Source organism: Cicer arietinum, chromosome 8 (assembly GCF_000331145.2).
Source record: "Cicer arietinum cultivar CDC Frontier isolate Library 1 chromosome 8, Cicar.CDCFrontier_v2.0, whole genome shotgun sequence".
Taxonomy (NCBI): Eukaryota; Viridiplantae; Streptophyta; class Magnoliopsida; order Fabales; family Fabaceae; genus Cicer; species Cicer arietinum.
In genome coordinates this window covers 6,378,344-6,399,663 of record NC_021167.2, presented here as the reverse complement: position 1 = coordinate 6,399,663, position 21,320 = coordinate 6,378,344, and the positions used below count along the sequence as shown (strand labels likewise).

Sequence of the window (21,320 nt, the reverse complement as noted above, 5' to 3'; positions counted from 1 at the left end):
ACCTTTTAAACCCTAAAAAATAGTTTTTGGTTTAAAAGAATAAATTTTTTATTGAAACAAAGGCACCTATTATTATCTCTCAAACAACTCAGAATATTACCTCTAAGCAAATCCTCTCAAACAACTCGGAATATTACCTTTCAAACAAACTCATATTCAGTAATAATAAACAATTAGAGTTTCTAAATTTATATACTAATAATATATATAAAGATAACAAATAAATAGTATTGGTTTTTTATAAAATATAAAGTAACAAATAAATAATATCGGTTTTTATAAAAAATATGTTGTTTTCATACATGTTTGTTGGAGTGAGTGCAATGGAAATTAGAAGAAGAAAAAATAGAGAATGAAATACATATAAAATATATATAGGCCGGCCTGTCAAGCCTAATAGGCTTTTTTACAAGCCTGAGCCTGACCTATTTACATAAATAGGCTTTAAAAACAGCCTGAGCCTGACCTTTTTATTAAACAGGCCAGACCATAAGTAGGTCAGGCCATAGGCCCCTGTCGGACGGCCTAGCCTATTCCCATCCCTACTGACAGGCCAGCCTATATATATTTTATTATTTATTAATGTTATTTCTTATTATTATATTAATAATAATATTTCTTATTTTAAATTCTATCAATTAGGCAATCACTCATTAGTCATTCCATATTCGGTAGTCGTTCCATATTTGGTAGTTGTTCCATATTTGGTAGTTGTTCCATATTCGGTAATCATTTAATTAGTCAATCACTCAGTAGTCGTTCCATGTTTGTTTGAGATGTAATAATGGGTGCGTCTGTTTCAGGAGAAAAAAAATCTATTTTTTGAAATCGAAAATTATTTTTTAGGGTTTAAAGGATGTTTGTTTCAGATTTTTAAAAAAATATTTTGTTAGAAAAATTATCTTTTCTTTAATATATATAGATATGTACATTGATATTGGTATGTGGAGAACATCAGGTGGTATGAGTAGAATATTTAAATGTTTTAATGTGAATAAGACTTTTAAATAGGCTTACAGACCAAGCCAAACTTTTAAAAAGGTCAGGCCAGACCGGAAAAAAAAAACCTATGATAGACCGTAGGTCAGGCTTAGGCCTAAAAATTAATCGTATGCCAGACTCAGGCCTTTCAAAGCTTGGTTTGGCCTGACCTATTCCACCCCTACTCAAGATCAAACAAAAGATCACAAAATATTGTTGGCGTACATCTCAAATCTCAATTCTTTAACATTCCTCCATAATATTTTTTATGAACACTCCAAGCAACCTTATAAAGTTTTCAAACTTAACTCTCAGGAGAGATTTGGTTAATATATAAAAAACTTGAGAGTTCGAACAACAATAGCAAATGTTGAGAGTTCGAACAACAATAGCAAAACTTGTTATTGTCCCACGTATAGTATGAAACTTCACTTGAATATGCTTAGTCTTTCCATGTTGAACTAGATTTTCAAGAATAGCAAATGTTGATTTGCCATCACAATAAATCAAGGTTGCTTATATCTATTGTATTCCTCAACCAAATATTTTGGTTTGTTGCTACAATTGCTGCTACATATTATGTTGCAGTAGTATATTGAACTACAATTTCTTGTTTCCTTGGGTTCCATGAGAACATGTCAGTACCTAAGGAAAAAGCATAACCTATAGTACTCTTTATGTCTTCAATATTTTCAATCTAATCACTATCAGCATAGCCTATCAAACTTCTATTTTCACTTGGTTTGTACCATAATTCAAATTGTGTAGTGCTCTTAACATATCTAAGCGCCATTTTGTGTTGTAGCAAAAAATGTGTCTTTGTAGAACTTTGCATAAATCTTGAGAGTAAACTTGTTGCACATGTAAGGTCAAGTTTGGATGAAATATGATAAAGTAGACTTACAATCAAGCTTATAAAAAGAGAAACATCAATTTTTTTAGTTTCGTCTTTCTTTGAGAGTTTCAAATTTGACACCAAAGGAATGAGACAAATTTGCAACTTGTCATTCTAAACTTCTTTCAAATTTTACGAGTATATTACTCTTGATTTAGAAAATTTTCACCCTCGGATTGATGCACTTCCAAGCCTATAAAATAGTTAATTTCTCCTAAACCAAACATCTCAACTGATTTTTTATTTTCTCCATAAATTTTTGTACTTCTTGTTGATTATTGCTTGTTACTAGCAAGCCATCAACATACAAATAGACAATTAAGGAACCATCACCCAACAACATTCTTACTTAAAGAGTTGCATCATTTCCATTCCTCCTAGAGCCTTGATCATAAAAATGGATATCAATTTTGTTGTGTCAAGCTCTATGTGTTTGTTTTAAATCATATGAAGTTTATACACCATTTCTTATCTTCCTTTTACTAAAAAATCATTAGGTTGAGCAACATAAATTTCTTTATCAAAATTTTCATTTAAGCATGTTGATTTGACATCTAAATGCCAAATTTTCCACTTCATTTGTGCAACCATTGCTACAAGAATTCGAATAGTATTCATTATTTCTACTAGTACAAACGTTTTCCGTGTAATCAATTTCATATTGCTAAACATAGCTTTTGACCACAAGTATGGCTTTGTATATGTTGGTGGATCCATTAGGGTTCATCTTTATCATATTGACCCATTTAACTCCAATGACATGCTTGTTAAGTAGCTTCTATGTCTTATTCTTAACAATTGTAGTCATATCCTCTTTCATAGATTGGTTCAATTACTCAATTTTACTAGCATCTCTAAAGTCATTAGGTTCAAGGACAACATTGTTACATATTTGATAAATCTCCGAAAGAGGTCGGACACCTCTTACAACGAAGTCATCATTAACTTATTCATCTTCATCTTAAAGTATGCTCTAATGAAAAGGAAAAGTTGAATGGCTACTAACTTGAGAGGTCTCCCAATTCCAATATGCATTTTCCTCTTTCAACTTTTTCATCCAAGTTGTTCTTTTCAGTTCTGGTATATGAGTGTAGCACAATGAATCAAACACCCTTAGATGCTTGATATAAGGCTTTACAACTCTTGTGGCAAGTCAATTTGAGAGGTACACGAAAATGTTTATTTCCTCTACCCAAATAGACTTTGGCAATTTCTTCCAAAAAATCGTGCATCTAGCCATTTCACAGGCAGCTATATTATTTCTTTCAGAAACTCCATTTTGTTGGGATGAGTAGCTTATTGTAAGTTGGCGCTCAACACCCAAATTGTCACAAAATTTATTAAATTATGTAGAAACATACTCCTTCTCAATGTCAGATACAAGTTTCTTCAAAAAACAGTCGTTTTGGGTTTCAACAAAGGTTTTAAATTTCTTAAAACAAGAGGAAAAAAAAAACCAGATTTCTATTTAAGAAAATAAACCGAAGTCATTTTAGTTAAATTATAAAAATAAAATATTTGCTACCTTGGGGTGAAGTAGTATTCATAAGTCCACAAACATCTAAGTGAACCGATTCAAGCTTTTCACTTGATCTCCATGTAGTTGAACTTGGAAAAGGCAATCCATATTGCTTACCATGTTGACAACCTTCACACACTTTCTGAGCACATTTGAATACTACGCAAATATTTGACCAGTTATTTCTTTTAAGCTAACTGAATGCATTTCTAATTACAGTGGCCAGACCTCTTGTGCCAAAGCTTAGAATCTAGTTCAACCTTACTCGATTTACATTCATGTTCGAAAACTAAAGTCCAATTAATGAAATTTTTTTCTTCATATCTATTTCAAATAATTCATGATTATTAACATCAATAATCACGCAACTTCATTCTTTAAATAAAAAATAATAGTTGTTTTGCATCATTTGACCTACACTCAACAAGTTTTGATCTACTTTAGGCAATAAAAAAAACATCAAAAATATATTTAATACCTATTGTAGTTTGAATTTTCACCGTTCCTTAGTTACTCGTGATGACAAATTTTTATCCATTTTCGATCTTTACAAATGCTGTAACGGGTTTGAGCTCCGAAAAAAAATTTTGTCGTCGGTCATGTGTAGTGTGCATCCACCGTTAAGAAACCAAATGTCTTCATCCTCCAAACTTATTGTAGTCTTGGCCATGAACAAGAGTTCTTTGTTATTGTCAATTTAAGTCACATTTGCCTTCTAAGAAGCATGACTTTGTTGAATTTTGTTGCTCTTGTTTCAACCTACAAAACCTCTTAATATATCCATTTTTGTTGCAATATCTACATTGTATTGGTGTGGTGATTTTCCTTTGTACCAATAATCACTCTCTTTGTGGTTAGTTCTTTTGTAGATTCCACACTTCGGAAACTTTTCATTATCTTTTCCATAATGCTTTCCTAACAAATGTATTTTCATCTTTGACTGTTATGGTTTTTCCGTTGTGTTTGACTTGTAAGATTGTTTCAGTTGATTCATTTTGTCTAAGAAGTCTTATATGCTATTGAGCTTGAAGCACGTTTGTAAGCTTTGTTAAGCTTATCTTATAGATATCTTTAGAATCTTCAAGTGAGGATATTTTTGAGTTGAACCTTTCGGGTAAAACCACTAAGACGTTTTCTACAATTCTACTATCAATAAATTATTCCCCCAACAATCTAATTTGTTTCACAACTTTCATAACTTTTGTCATAAAATTATTTATAGTGTTAGCTCCATTCATCTTTGAGGCTTTAAACTCTTTTTTTAGATTAAGAACCTGTATTTGCTTGGTTTTTTCATTTACAAAAAACTCTTCTTCCAACTTCTCCCAGACTTATTTTTCTATCTCCAAGTGTGAGATTCTCATGAAAACGCCATATCTCTCTTAGCAACTTACTCAATGTGGTATCTCATTTGGGCAACAATTGGATTTTATTGCAATGGTGGTGGTTCAATAGTTGTTTCCACCACCTCCTAAATATCATATGCCCTCAAGTGAATCATCATCTTTACAGACCATATTTCATAATTCTTTCATGTATATACAAGAGGTGTTGATAGTGTATTATTGCTATATGCAATTAAGAAAAAAGGTTGGGTATCAAGATAACATGTTGTTTTTTATTTTTTAAATTTATTCTCTAGTAATTTTTTTAATTGGTGAACTTATTATATACCAGTTATTAACCTGCATTTATTTTATAGGTGAATTCCTTGGACGAGTGGCCCACATTCAATACTTAAAAATCATTGAGACTTTTAACCACAATCGATGATATCTCTTGAAAGTAATAGTTTACGAACCTCTTTGTATTTATGAACACTGATTGCATCAATTCAATATAGAATATATGTTTGTTTTTCATTATTTTTATCAAACCGATTTATTTTAAGTCACTATCTCAGTCATAAAAATAAATATGATCATTAACATCTACTTATAAGAGACAACATATGTAGCTATTACAATTTTAATTATTTTTAAGTACTAATATATAGTGGAACATAATTCATATTAGAATATGAGTTGTATTACTTATCAATCGAGTTCTCATGTCTACATACCATATTTCATAATTATTTTCTATAAATACAAGAGGCGCTGATTGTATAATATTGTTAGAAGTCATCAAGGAAAAATTGATATTCTATTTTTTCCTTTTTAGATTGATATTTTATTTTTTCCTTTTTAGATTGATATTCTATTTGTCAAAAAATTGATATGCTATTTTTTTTACGGTTTTAAATCACATGTCCTTCAAGAACAATGAGGCTTTGGATACTAATTGTTAGCTTCTTTAAAAATTTTAGAAACATGAGATCACTTTCATTCATACAAAATATTATTTTTGATAAAATATATAAAAAATAGCCGCATAACATGATGGTTCAACACCTAACCATGACTACAAAGTTTTAAATCACTCCAACAAATACGAATAACCATATTTCATATAGAGATAACTTGAATAACAAAATAACACCAAAGATAAAACAAAATATCACAAAGTATTATTGGTGTACATCTCAAATCTCAATTATTTAACAAGTCTTATATAGAATCAATTCCTTATTTACCTTTCATGTCAAATAGTATTTGTCAACCATGCCTTATCCATTAAACTATTTTGTCTATATATATTTATTCTTTATTGAGGTTGATGCCGCAATTTTAAAAACGATAAACTATTTAAATATAATTATCTTCGATGTTATTTTATAAATATTCAATCAACTCTAAAATCTTATATAACGTAGAATAAAACACTATCCGTTCAGTTTAGTTATTCGATGATTCTTATCCTACATGACACATAAATGAAAATTATGTAAATAATTAAAAACTCACAAAGAATAAATGGTAAATTAGCCTTTGTCTTCGAAGCGACACACTATATCATCATGAGAGGCATTGGTTCAAAATGAATAATTAAGAGAATAAAAAAATATATCCACATATATTTAATTTCTATTTATAATGCGGGAACTTAAAAGTAGCGAAAATTTAGCGCAATATTGAATTCCTAAGTTCCCGCTCTTCTGGAGCTACAAAATAAATACTCCATTTTACATTATCACAATTCGCTTTCTTTCTGCTTTGTCGTTTAACCCTCTTCCTTTCTCAATGGGTAAACGCGCTCAACAATCACCTCAAAACGACGACGTCGTTTCTCTTCTTCCTTCCCAACGGAAAAAGGCTAAACACTCTCGCGTTAACCCTGTCGCTTGTTTCGTCGGAAAGCCCATTCCCAACGCTGAAGCCCAATCTAAATGGCCTCGCCGTTACTCCAAGAAGGTATTCTCACTTCTCTTTCTCACTTCTTTTTAACTTTGTTCTTAATTCCCATTCTGTCCTCACTTGTTTTGCGTGTTTCCGTTTCAGGGGGAAAAAGGAAGCTCTAACGAGTTAGTTATTTTTGTTAATTTTTATTAATTTTGTTGATTTTTTATTTGTTTTTCTTCTGCTACGTGAGTTCGAACTGATTAGTACGTGATTGATTGTAGTGGATCGAACGAAAGCGATTGTTTGCAAGCAAAGTGTCACTACCGTGAAGCTAATGTTGATGGTGTTATCTATAAGCTTAACGACAATGCTTATGTCAAGGTTCTTACTTTATTTTATTTGATTTTGAGTTGAAAATTTTGTGTTATTAGATTTATTTATTTGTAAATCACTATTAATTTAGTCTCTGAAAGTGTAGGATGCTGTTACTTTCATTTTAGACTCAAGTCAAAACCTAAATTAGTCATTGAATTATCAAAACTTAGTAAGTTTAGTTTTTGATGTTATAATGATCACTAAGTATTTTAATAGTAAATTGTATCTTTTAGATACTTTTATAATAGTAAGTTGTATATTTTAGAAACTATTTTGATCATTTGAAGATTAATTTGTATTTTTGGCTGAATTAGAGATTAAAATGATACCCTCTTACACTTTTAGGGACTAAAATACCCTTGATATTGATATGATGCTTGTTAGTTTTGTTGTTTGGAATTTTTTCTAATGTGTTGATTTGTTGAACGCTGTTTTGTTTAGGCTGAAGATGGTAAACCTGATTATATTGCAAGGATTGTTGAAATGTTTGAAACTCCCGATAAGGAGCATTATTTCACTGCTCAATGGTTTTATAGAGCTGAAGATACAGTGAGAATGCTTGATTTTGTTCTTTGCGTTTTGTATTTTTAGTGGATTGTTTTGGGTATTTGGAGATTTGAAATGCTTGTGCAGGTTATTAAGGATCATGGTAATCTTGTTGATAAGAAGAGAGTGTTTATATCCGATGTTAAAGATGAAAACCCCCTTGATTGTATTGTTTCCAAAGTTAAAATTGTGCAAATTGCTCCAAATGTAGGTGTTTTCTTTATTTGCTGTTGCTTAGTTTGTGTTATTTATGATTGTTTTTGCCTTAATTAAAAGTTTGAATGCATTTATAATTTTGTAACTACAGGTGGGTACAAAGAAGAAAATTCCTTCTTGTGATCTATATTACGATATGAAGTACACTGTGCCTTATTTAACCTTTTCAAACATTGTAAACGGTAGGAGTTTCATTAGTTATATATGATGATTTGTGCAAATTTTATGCATGCCACATTGCTGAGTTTTTCAAGTTGGTTGTGGTCTGTCCTGATTGTTACAGAACCAGCCAGAATAGAAAGTGATTCAACCTCTACAATTTCAAGTGAATCTGGTTCTAATGGTTGTGTTGCTGATAGTAATGTGGCCAATGGAGGGAAGTGTCAACATAATAGTTCTGATAAGTCAGAGTGGACATTACTAGATTTGTATTCTGGGTGTGGAGCTATGTCCACTGGCCTTTGCTTTGGGGCTTCCATATCTGGCATGAAACTTGTCACGGTAGGTATTTAGAATTAAGAATAATATTTTTCACAATCAATGTTTTCATTTTAACTTATTTTTAAAGCATTTTATTTTGACTGATTTTATAATCTTGTTGTTTGTCTTTGAAGAGGTGGGCTGTTGACATAAATTCACATGCGTGTGAAAGTTTAAAGTTAAACCACCCAGAAACACAGGTATGGTTTTGTTGGCATCATGTAGTTAATACTAGTCATTGTATCTTTATTCTTTTACTCTTGATCTTATTAATATTAATATTCATGTATTTTACCAATATCTGAAATTAGGTGAGGAATGAGCCTGCAGAAGACTTTTTAAGTCTACTAAAAGCTTGGGTTAAGCTATGTGAAGAGTTTTCATTGATAGGATCTGAAAGGTCAGATTCTGATCTAGATGTGGATGAAGAAGCTGATGATGAAGCTAGTGATGTGAAAAATGAAGCTACAGATAATCCATCTGATTCTGAGGAATTTGAGGTGGAAAAGTTACTTTCTGTTTGTTATGGTGATCCCAATGGAGTGAAAAAATCAGGACTACATTTTAAAGTATGTTGGCTTCGAACTTGCACAATAACTTATAAGAACATGGTTTCTTTTTAATTTTATTGTGTAATGAAACTTTTTTAGTTAGTATTGATTATTTTGATGTCATCATTCAGGTGCGTTGGAGGGGTTATGATTCCAGTGAGGATACATGGGAACCAATAGATGGCTTGAGGTAAACTCCAGTTATCAAACTATTGAGTATTGTACTCCTTAACTTTGCTTTACTACATTTACCAAATGCTTACAGCTAAATATCTATGCAAGATTCTAATTGTAATTTTACATGTAACAGTGACTGTAAGGAAGCTTTGAAAGATTTTGTTACAAGAGGATATAAGAAAAAGTTATTGCCTCTTCCAGTGAGTATCTCCATTCCTCATTGTAGGCTTGCACACAACTTTGTTTCACTTCTACTGGGTATCAACTGATTTGTATTACTTTACACTTGTTCAGGGTGATGCTGATTTTATTTGTGGAGGACCACCTTGTCAAGGTGTAAGTGGTTTCAACCGATTCAGGAATAAAAATGCTCCATTGGAGGATGTAAAGAATAAGCAGTTAATTGTTTATATGGACATTATTGATTTCTTGAAGCCCAAATATGTGCTCATGGAAAATGTTGTTGACATTTTGAAATTTGCTGGTGGATTTTTGGGTCGATATGCCATAGGCCGTCTAGTGGCCATGAATTACCAAGCTAGAATGGGCATGATGGCTGCAGGATCTTATGGCCTTCCCCAATTTCGGATGCGTGTTTTTCTTTGGGGAGCTCTTCCTACTCAAGTAAGGCTATTGTTTTTACTACTAGTAGTATTTGATTCAATGTTTAATTTGAACTTGAAATTGGAAGGTTGATGCCTTATATACTTTTATCTGTTTGTAGAAATTGCCTGCATATCCATTGCCAACTCATGAGGTGGTATCAAGAGGAGTCATACCCACTGAGTTTGAAGTAAGGACTAATAGAATTAGAAATGTTTGATCCATTTCCTTAGATAAGGAATGTCTTTAGTTTTTGTGAAGTTTTAATCATTGGAGTTTGGCTATTGTCATAATGCAGGAAATTACAGTTGCATATGCCACTAATGAAAAGTGTCAGTTGGCCGATGCCATATTTCTTAAGGATGCAATAGCAGATCTCCCTTCGGTATGTTTATTTTTCTTACATGTACATTGTTAAATTAGTTTGATTGATTCATATAAAGTTTTGATGATTATTCTTGCCTTTGTTTATTTTATCTTATATCAAACAGATTGCAAATGATGAGAGCCAGGATGAAATGAGCTATGGAACCACTCCTCGTACTGATTTTCAAAAATACATCAGATTAAAGAGAAGTGGTGTGTTTTAGAACTTATTTGAGTTTTTAAGTATGTCGTGTCTTGGTTATCTGTTGTTAGAATACCCTGTTGTCACTGCAGTGGAGTGTACGTGACTGTATTAAAATTAAATGTTTAACATATTGATTTCATTAAATAAAATTGAGCCAATCTTTATTATCATCAAAATCTACTTACTGCAGAGATTTAAACTGCATTTTCTCGTGCTTTTGTTATAACTACAGAATTGATAGTGTCTGATCTTCGTTTTCTGTTTTGTAGAGATGGTGAATTATATGGCTACCAGTAAAAGTGCACCCCGTAGAGTTCTGTATGACCATCGTCCCTTGCAATTAAATAAAGATGATTATGAAAGAGTTTGCCAAATTCCCAAGAAGAAGGTTTCATATCTGGAATGAACGTTATGTGCTGTTAGATTATTTTATCTCCCTGTAAGTATTAATTTTTCTTGCTTGGCTCTTTAGGGTGCAAACTTCAGAGACCTGCCTGGAGTTCTTGTGAAAGACAACAAAGTTGAATGGGACCCTTCAGTTGAAAGAGTTCGTTTTCTGTTTTGTAGAGATGGTGAATTATATGGCTACCAGTAAAAGTGCACCCCGTAGAGTTCTGTATGACCATCGTCCCTTGCAATTAAATAAAGATGATTATGAAAGAGTTTGCCAAATTCCCAAGAAGAAGGTTTCATATCTGGAATGAACGTTATGTGCTGTTAGATTATTTTATCTCCCTGTAAGTATTAATTTTTCTTGCTTGGCTCTTTAGGGTGCAAACTTCAGAGACCTGCCTGGAGTTCTTGTGAAAGACAACAAAGTTGAATGGGACCCTTCAGTTGAAAGATTGTTACTACAGTCTGGGAAGCCTTTGGTATTTTTCTTGTCTTGTCTTAGGCACACATTTTTATTTGAAGCTACTTATTTGTTGACCACAAAAACATTTATTTTTTGCATAGGTTCCTGATTATGCAATGTCATTTGTCCGTGGAACCTCCTCAAAGTATGTATTAGCATATTATCCAATTTCTTCATGTTTTTTGGTTATTTCATCTATATGAAATTCTAATGTACCTGCTGAAAAAATACAGGCCTTTTGGTCGTTTGTGGTGGGATGAAATTGTGTCAACTGTTGTGACAAGAGCAGAGCCTCACAATCAGGTTAATACTCTAAGTTGTGTGCATTATTTTGTAAAACTAGTGCCACTTATACAATTCTCCCAGTACAAAATCTCTTCAACACGTTTGTTTCATTTATGATTCAAGTGATGTTAAGTTGTTAACTATACAAGGACTTTATGCAAGCATTATTTTTCTTTAATTAAACTGATTTGGCTATGGTCCCTTGTTTTGACTGGTTGTGTAAGTGGCAGTTTTTTTCGTGGTTGTTTCCCTTTTCAAGTATCACTATGCATTTTCTCAATCCGAAGTTATTTTATTTTTAGGCCCTTCTCCACCCAGCACAAGATCGAGTTCTTAGCATACGTGAAAATGCAAGGCTTCAAGGATTTCCTGATTGCTATAAACTTTGTGGGCCTATCAAAGAGAGGTATGTTTAGAAGGATTCAAAATCAGTCCTTATTAAATGTTAACGACTTCATGTAGTTTTAGTCTGATTAAGTGCATGTTTACTTCAGGTGTTTCCTTTTTCCATTTTCACTTATAAAATTTACATTAGATATTGGAAAAGCTTTTGAAAATGCAGTTTTATGAAAATTCTTAAATATGTCAAAACACTAGTTAGCTTTAATTTTCTCTTTATAAAAAATTAAAAGAAAAATCCATAATCAACTGTCACTAAATTCACCTAGATAGTACGTAAATATTGAAAATGAAATTTAATGTTTTTAGAAAGTAAACGGGTCATGAGTTATTAAAACATTTTATATCGTTTTCGCTATCCATAATATACTACTTGGCACTGAATAGTTCTTCTATCTTGAATGCAGGTACATGCAAGTTGGAAATGCTGTTGCTGTTCCTGTGGCTCTTGCCCTCGGATACACATTCGGTTTGGCTTGTCAAGGACTGTCAGATGACAAGCCTTTGACAACTGTTCCATTTAAGTACCCTAAATGTCTTGCCAGTTCATCTTCAGTTGATACTGTGAAGGATGAGAAGGATGATTCAAGTTGAGGTTATCCTCTTACGCTACGATGCATGTCTCTTCCAATGTTATGTTTATTTCTTCCATTCCATTGTTATTTGGAATTCCCATTTTAAGCTAAGTGTACACTTCCGGCTGAAGAATTGTACGAGTGAATGTTTGTACAATTAGTAACGTTATTCATAATGATTTAAGATTTCACTTCGGTGATGATTTTGTAATTTGTATCAGAAAACACACTAAGTGAAATATTCATGATTTAAAATGGAATTAAGTTGATGCCACTTTCATTTAATCAAAGTTATTTGTTGTTACTTTAACCTTGAATCATATCAAGCTCTTATTTTACACCTTACTCTTGCTTCCTTAAAAATGACTTAGACGATTGATCAGCCACAAAATTGAATATAAAATGATAAAAATAATGTAAAAACTTACGTAGGTTTTGATATAAAGGGCATTTTAATTGGTGTTATCATATGACCTAATCCTATTCAACTAAATAAAATCACATGCAAGTCACGAGGGTACACCAAAGGGTTGACGTTGATCAATGTGGGGCTGTTACATCACATGTTTGTCCAGCAGTGTGTATATTTGATCTCATATACCAAGTTTGCTAATTAAAACGGGGTTTATTCAGCACTTAGTGCGAAGTAATAGTAATTTTATAGATATATAATAGATAGTATATTAGAAAATTATAGAGTGAAAACCACCACTTCCACATGGAGTGGTGTGCTTTTAGATCAGTAGAGGACCAACCACCTGAATTGAGTCCAAGATCCACTCATTCTCCTGGTAAGAGATATTACAATAAAAAATTATCAATCTTAGATACAAGGATAGTCTAGTGACTAAGGTAGGGAGTTAGAGACTTGAGTGAAAAGGAGATGTAAGTTGGATCATTATATACCTTGATAAAATACTAATACTATGTAAGTTGGAGATGTAAGGTCTACATACAAAAAGTGTATACGAATTTGATAAAATCATACATAAAAATATCTTTAGATTATTTCGTTTGAAAATGAATATACTCTCAGTTGAAACAGAGGTTTGATGTCAATAGAGAATCCAGTAAAATTTCGTTCGTTACAGTGTTTACTCATGGTCTCATTGTTTTAATTTAATTATTACTTGAACTAATAATGGTTAACGAATTAAAGCCTGTATGTCTTGATTGCTTGATGTCATGTTAGATGACAGTGAGTCTACCATTATGCTTGTCTTTACTTATTAATAATATTTATCTATTTAATTTGTTGATCATGCTTAATAAGAATATAAATTAGACATAACACATCGTTTTTGTCTTTTTCATGATACATATACATATGACCTTCATCCGAGGATACACATGTTTTACATAATATAACATGGAACCATTTCCAAGAGCCAATGCTTTCAGAAAATAAAATAAAAAATAAGCAAAACCTAGGCTTATGTTTTCTTTCTTTCGGAGTATTCTAGAGCTAGAGAACTAAGGTATTCACTGTCTGATTTTGTATTTATATACTAGTATGATGTGCCCAAAAAAATATGTTCTGACACTTCTTTTTACATTGGAAAAACAAGTATTTAGGTTGTCTACATTCATACCATCTCTACCGTCCATTTAAGATTGAACACTTTAAATAATAAGATTGAATTTTTTGTTAGAAAAATTAAAATTTACTTTACAATTTATATGATTGTATACCGTCACACTTTATCTAATCCAAATTTATCCAAGTATTTAGATATTTACTTATCTTGGTTTAGTACATTACTTCAATATACACAATGTAGTCAGTTCTTATTTATATTAGTGTTTTCAATTTTTATTCGATTGATAAATTTATATGTAAAAGAAAAATTAAATTAAGAATTTTGTATAATGGAACTATTAAAAATGATTTCCTATAATGAATTTAAGTACGGCAATAGATGCGAATATTTTATTGAACATTTTGTGTAAGTTTAAGTATCACAACTCACAAGTTCTTGTGTCATAGAATATAATGCTTGGATACATTGATCTTGAAACGTAATGTTGTTGTTTACTCTGCTAATACAGGCAGAACAACACAACAAAAGAGAAAACTTGTTAATTAGTAATTTATGCGATGAATGATATTGGTAATTAATATAATTCATTCATTAAAAAAGAACAAAAAAAAAAAGAAATTTTCACCTATAACCAATAAATGATATTAGCCCAATAAAATACTATAATTATGATTTTGAAATGTGAAAAATTAAAAAAGATCGTATAAATAGTACTTATATAAAAACTAAAAGAAAATGTGGACTATGTTGATTAACTAGTCAACCGTTATTTAAATATTACATGCAGTTGTAGTAAATCTACGTAATTTAAAATTTATGTTGTTTTTTATTTTATTTTTTATGAATGAATTATATATATATGAAATAAAAATTGAAAATTCAATTTTTTTTTTAAATTTATTTAAAATTTCTTAAAGAAGTCGCTATTTGTAAAAGTGACTTATATAGTTTTGAAAAGAGATTAGTTTGATAATTTTTTAAAAATTAAAATAGAAAAAAAACCAATATATTTAGTTAAAAATTTGTACAACTTTTTAATATTCTTTAATTTTATTTTTATTTTTATATATTTCATTTCATAAGGAGTACGATGCATATCGAAATCAACATGTGATTCCTATAAATGCCCTCTCTCTTGTTACTAGACACAACCATAAACCAAACCAAAGCAACAGAAACAAATTATATGCCATGATGTTTTTATTATGCTAACACATCAATTTCCAAGGTAGGAGAAATCATAAATATATAATTGGTTGATTGCCACCCTTTGTCTCCCTTTAACAGTAAATGCACTACCATCACCATACCCCACGGTTTCAAATTATTATTTAGCATTTGTCTATTATTAATTTATAGCAAAATTAAAAATTGATTATTGCAATTGGAACAAATCAATTAAAGTTCTTAGAGAGTGCTAAACTTTTAATTTTTTCAAAGGTTGAGATTAATTGCAATTATTCTATTTCCAACAAATTATAATTTATGAATATAAATTCTAAGTAGTCAGCAATCATCTGCAGTTATACAATCAAACCGTGTAGATTATCTCATTAAGATTAAGTGATTAAAAAAATCATTTTGATTATATGACTGCACATTTTACTGTTTGTAAAAAATCTAAGTTCATAGTTGATATCAAACATTTGTCTCCCAAAATCCAAATGATTTCTTCATACCTAGATTACAGGCCTATGATAGAAACTTAAGACTACTGCCTTGAGCTACCGAATTGCTGGCCTAAATTGTCAGAAAGCCATATGAAACATAGATCACACAAATTGCCACCACATGTACACATGTGATCTGATATTCAAAACATAAATGTTATTTAAATATTAGAATTGTTATCCAATAAGTTTTACTATACCAGGTTAACAATATAAACTAAATACTTTAAAATTATAAGAAACTTTTGACACTACATTTTCATTAAAATTTCAAAATATTAGATATAAAAGTTATCTATTTTATATATTTAAAATTTAATCTGTTTATATTTAAATATTTAATGTGAGACTAACTATTTATCTTTAATTTCAAGAAATATTAATTAAATAATTGAACTTAATGGTTCGCAAGAATTTAAGTTCAAATTTTGACCGAAACAATTGTTAACGGAATAATAGTAATAGGTTCAACCCAATAAAATATGATACCATAATTTTTGTCTTCCAAAGTCCCAACCATGTTCCTATAAATAAGATTTGAACAAAGGCTAGTTGTCACTCAAGCAAATAATTGTCATAGCAAAACCATCCTAAGAAACAAAAACAAAGAAAACAATGGAAACCATTTCAAAATTTCCATATACACATCAACCATTAAGATCCATTAGTTTCCCCACAAGAGGAAACCCCTCTTCTCAAAGAGTACAATCACTTTTAAACAACCTTAAACAACATCACAAACACTCTCTCTCATCCAACTTTTATTCAAAAACAGAGACAATTCAGAGTGATTTAGTGTTACTTGCAGAGATGTACAATTGCATGGAGGAAGAACTCTTCAATTCTCAACAAACTCAACAAGCTCTTCTTCACTACAAAGATGGAAAACTCATATCACAAACATTGTGTGGTTCAGTCATATTGCTAGATGCTTGTGAGTGTTCAAGGGATTTATTGTTGATTCTTAGAGAACACATGCAAACACTTGAGTCATCAATACGTAGAAGAATTAGAAAAGGTGATTCAAGCATTGAAAATAGTGTTTCTTCATATGAAAGTTTTAGAAAGAATGCAAAGAAGAAAATTTCAAAACAACTTTTGCAGCTAAAGAGAATGCAGAACAAAGTTAATTCATTTTCTCTCTGTGATAATCAAGATCAGAAACTAACCTTTTTGGCAACAGTTTTAAGAGAAGCAAATACAATTACTATAACAATACTATGTTCTATGCTACTTTTTTTGTCTATGCCAGCACTTGGAACAAAAGGGTCATCTTTGATTTCAAAGTTGAAGCCTATGATGTTGTTTTCTTCTTTGAAAGAAGGGAATAACAACAATGGTGTTGGAGAACTTAACAATGTTTTGTGTTGTCTTATTGGAAAAGAGAAAAGTAGTGATTATAATAGTGAAGGTCAAAGGGCATTGAAATTGTTGGAGAGATTGAATGTTGATATTGATGGTTTGGAAAGTGGATTAGATTGCATGTTTAGATGTTTGGTAAAAAATAGAGTTTTGTTTTTGAATATGCTTGCTCATTAGGGTAACATAAGTGGAGTAATATTCAATGTCCTATATAAAGCATGAGAGACTGATCTTGTAGTAAAAATTAATACATCATGATTCATAATTTTTTATTCAAGTTCATTCTTTATCATTTTTTAAATTACTTATTCCAAACTAGCTGATTTTAAAGATTTGTTTATTTAATTTAATAATAAATTTGGTAAAATTTTATCCTTAGCGGTTAATCCTTTATTTGTGATAGCGAACTGTAGATTATAAGACTTTCTTTCTCCTAGATACTAGATGATTAAAATCAAAAATAAATTATAAGTATCTAAGTACTTAACCCTCTTGTAAACAAAAAAATACTTAAACCTTGTTTTTTATGATAAACATGAAATTATTATGAATTAAAGTAGCATTAATGTTCATTTTACAATTATTTTTTAGGAGATTTGAATTCTATTCCTTGACAAAAAATTAAAAGTATGAGTATTTTGATCACTTTAACTTTGTCAAATTTATAGGTATTTTACTACTATTAACCTGAGTGTTGTGAGCTTGTTTTCAAATTCATCATTTATGTATTCTTTTAATTTAAACGAATTAATAAAAAAAAAATTTAAATTACTATTCAATAAGACATGTATTCTGCCACATGATTCCACTCCATCCCATTTTTATAATTAGACTTGAGAAAATAAATAATTCTTATTGGATCTCATATGTAAGTATAAAAACTTTTTATTTATTTTTTTGAACAAAGTATAAACTACTTTAGACTTACAATATATATCTATTAAAATAAAAAACCCAAAGATGGATTCAAATTTGAAGTCCAATCTACCGAAAAGTAAGTCATCATCTCACATTATTCACATTGAATAGACACAAAGATAAATATTTTTTTTTCAAAAAAAATTAGTAAAACTTTTATTTGAAAAAAGTAAAACCCTAAATCAAGAAACTTAGTAGCTCCATCATATTTTTTTCTTAAACAAAAAATAGTCTCCGTAGTTTTGTTGGCCAACAATTGAGCCGCTTAGTTGTTTGTTGGAAATGCTACTAAAGTTTCCCGTCAACAATCAAAATCAAGAGAAATCCATATTTTTTTTATATAAATATTTTATATTTTTCTCTCTTTTTTAGTAGTGCATGAACATAAGACAACATTTGTGCCACATAAAAATTTATGACCGAACTCATTAGCTGCCACATGTCTGACGAAACCAACCACGACGACTTCCACTTTATGAGTTATGGATCAGCTCTAAGTTTTGAAGCAACTGAACTTATTCTTGACACTGTGCGTATTACTTAATGCTACCTGATAGTGTGAGATGCAATTTCAAACATATCAATATAAAATATGATGTAGTGTGGTCAACAAACATTTATTGTGAAGAAAAAATTAATGTAGATGAAAGAAAAAGAAATATATTATTTTTCTTAATAATTTTAAAGTTTTCTTAAAAAATTAGAATGAAGAAAAAGAAGAAGAAAATTGAATAGGATAATACTTTTTATTTTTTACTAACAATTTTCTGTTTTATCTTCAAAATGCTTATATACCACTTAATTATCGTTAATGTTTTAAGCTCACTTCTATTGTCTCTATATAACCAAACGGTCACAAATTATGTTAATAAAATAATAATGTGTGGTTCTTGACTTGTCTTCCATGACAAACCAGACCATTAAACTTGGAGGCGGTTTACGTCAGGTACCTTTCACAAAATTACAACAGTCATTCATTATGCTTAGACACTGTTTAGATAAACAATTTAGTTGAATGTTTATAATATAAACAATGATCATATAAGTGTTTATCCATAAGTTATTTTTATAACAAAAAATAAAATTAAAGTGTTTAAAAAAAACAATTTATAGTAAAAAAATTTAATTCTAATTTAATTTAAAAACTAATTTCTGATCAATATTACTGATGAAAAACATGACTCCAACACCACTTTTTAATTTTATTTTTGAATTCTCCAAATAATATTTTTTTTCTTTCCAAAAAAACTTATTATAAAACAATACTTTTAATTTTAAACAAATAAAAACAATAATTATTAAAAAATTAAATAATTAGATTAGATGAAATAATTTTTTTTAAAATAATGGACATGACATATATAAATTAAGTAAATTAGTAAATGTAAAGATGAGTAAGTAACTTAATAATAAATTTTTATTTTTATTATTCAACATAGTATGTTATTTATATGAAATACATGACATTTAAAAATTCATATAAATATCAAGTGACAAAATATTTTTCATTCCGGTACTACTCATAAAATACTAAAAAAAAATAATCTTCCTATGACAAAAAAAATTACAATACACATAAAAACTATGATTATTTTTTATCTTTGAATTTGCATGTTAGTCTTCATTAATCTTTTATGAATCCTTTGAATTCTTTTGAATTTGCATAATATTTAATAATAAATTTGCATGACATATATAATTATTTTTTTCTTAAAAAAAAATCTTTTATTTTTAATTTATTCTTCTTATTTTTTTAATTGGCCATTAACTCGCCTTTTATTTTTAATTCATTCTTCTTATTTATTTATCTGGCCATTAACTTCTCAACGGCCGCATACAATTACCTTCAAAAACTGTTAAGAGTCTAGGTATATTGTATTTTATTTTTAATTTTTTAATTTGCCACTAAATTCTCAATGCATCACGTATAAAGGTTGTGATGTAATTGGAAGTTTTATTTTTTTCTTTCTTAATTTTTTATTTTTAATTCATTATTCCTAATTTTTAATTGGCCATTAACTTCTTAACGGACACATGAGATATTATTTCTATTAATAGAAACTTGATATATTCTAACACTCTATTTGGCTGACACGTGGCAAACTTGCCAAATTATCATCTTTGCTTTATTATAACTAGATAGATGCTAACCCGCGTATTGCGCGGGTATATTTTTATTTATTAAATTTAAGTGGATTTAGAAGAAAAAAATATATGAAGTTTTATGTCCTAATTAAGTATTTATATCAATAATATATATACAATTTTACCAATATAATTAATAGAAGAGAAGTATCAATTTAGACGAATGACTTGAATAAATAAAGTACCGTATTAATATTGAGATCGTTGGATATGTTAAATATTGAAGTAATATATTTGATAATTGAAATTAAGATATACAATTGAGTTACAAAATATATTACTTTATTGTTGAAACTAAAAATGATTAAAGTAAAATACTTGGAAATACATTCATCTTGTATTTTACTTTATGGTAATTGTGAATTTTTTTATTTTAAATCGGATATAATAGAATTTTAATTTACAAACATTCAAATTGTTATTAACATTAACAGAGTAATCATAATGATTAACATTTTGGTTTCAAAATCGAAATCCAAAATTTATAACAATTACAAAATATTAATCCTCAAACAATTATAAATATATATTAAATATAAATAATTGCAAATGAATTACTTTAATTTCATACCAATTAACACTATAAAACAATAAATTTAATTTAAATAATTTCAGTAAAATAAAGTTGACCAAAATTCAACAGACATATTTTGTCCATCATTTCTAAATATTTATATGCTGTATATTACCAATATTCAAAAATGAAAATCAAATATAAATATTTTTTTGTTCTCTCATCATTTTAATTTGAAAACTAATTACAAAATATTAATTGTCAAACAATTATACAACAAATATAATATAAAAAATTGCAAAATAAATTACTTTAATTTCATGTCAATTACCACGGTAAAACAACAAATCAAATTTAATTAATTTCAATAAAAAAAAAACTTACCAAAATTCAAAGAGTCATGACTTTGTCCATCATTTTTAAATATTTATATACTATATATTTACCAATATTCAAAGTAGAAAATCAAATACAAATATTTTTTGTTCTCTCATTCGATCATTTTAATCATCAATCTTTTGTGATAATTGTGAAATTTTTTATTTTAAAATTGGAGAAATTAAAATTTTAATTTACAAAAATTCAAACTATTATTAATATTAAATAGAGTAATCATAATGATTAATATTTTGGTTTCAAAACCAAAATTCAAAATTTATAACAATTCGGTTACAAAATATTAATTGCCAAACAATTTTAAGTATACATTAAATACAAATAATTGCAAATGAATTACTTTAATTTCATGTCAATTAACACTATAAAATAACAAATTAAATTTATTTAATTTCAATAAAATTAAATTGATCAAGATTCAAAAAGACATAATTTTGTCAATAATTTATAAATATTTATATATACTATATATATTTACCAATATTCAAAGTAGAAAATTAAATACAAATATTGTTTGTTCTCTC

The 21,320-nt window shown here is 29.1% G+C and overlaps 2 protein-coding genes across 2 annotated transcripts; both read left to right on the top strand.

The window, feature by feature from the left end:
- Positions 1 to 6,466: 6,466 nt before the first annotated feature.
- LOC101493801 (putative DNA (cytosine-5)-methyltransferase CMT1) lies at positions 6,467 to 12,560 on the top strand. The gene is made up of 21 exons (XM_012719116.3): positions 6,467 to 6,688; positions 6,776 to 6,798; positions 6,898 to 6,997; positions 7,433 to 7,540; positions 7,625 to 7,744; positions 7,845 to 7,935; positions 8,037 to 8,254; positions 8,368 to 8,433; positions 8,545 to 8,802; positions 8,916 to 8,974; positions 9,095 to 9,161; positions 9,256 to 9,585; positions 9,686 to 9,754; positions 9,863 to 9,949; positions 10,056 to 10,143; positions 10,405 to 10,523; positions 10,906 to 11,007; positions 11,093 to 11,136; positions 11,225 to 11,294; positions 11,579 to 11,682; positions 12,083 to 12,560. Exons 1-21 carry the CDS (start codon positions 6,518 to 6,520, stop codon positions 12,267 to 12,269), a joined length of 2,481 nt encoding a protein of 826 aa, XP_012574570.1. The 5' UTR covers positions 6,467 to 6,517; the 3' UTR covers positions 12,270 to 12,560.
- Positions 12,561 to 16,076: 3,516 nt separating this feature from the next.
- Positions 16,077 to 17,010, top strand: LOC101490355 (uncharacterized). The gene has a single exon (XM_004512187.3). The coding sequence runs from the start codon at positions 16,077 to 16,079 to the stop codon at positions 16,998 to 17,000; it is 924 nt and encodes a 307-aa protein (XP_004512244.1). The 3' UTR covers positions 17,001 to 17,010.
- The last annotated feature ends 4,310 nt before the right edge of the window (positions 17,011 to 21,320 follow it).

What these genes read in the sequence shown, in the direction of transcription:
- LOC101493801 (XM_012719116.3), top strand. Translation starts at nt 6,518, where the DNA reads ATGGGTAAACGCGCTCAACAATCACCTCAAAACGACGACGTCGTTTCT. An exon ending in TTGTGCAAATTGCTCCAAAT is followed by an intron (nt 7,745 to 7,844) that starts GTAGGTGTTTTC and finishes TTGTAACTACAG; the next exon opens with GTGGGTACAAAGAAGAAAAT. An exon ending in GTCCGTGGAACCTCCTCAAA is followed by an intron (nt 11,137 to 11,224) that starts GTATGTATTAGC and finishes GAAAAAATACAG; the next exon opens with GCCTTTTGGTCGTTTGTGGT.
- LOC101490355 (XM_004512187.3), top strand. Translation starts at nt 16,077, where the DNA reads ATGGAAACCATTTCAAAATTTCCATATACACATCAACCATTAAGATCC.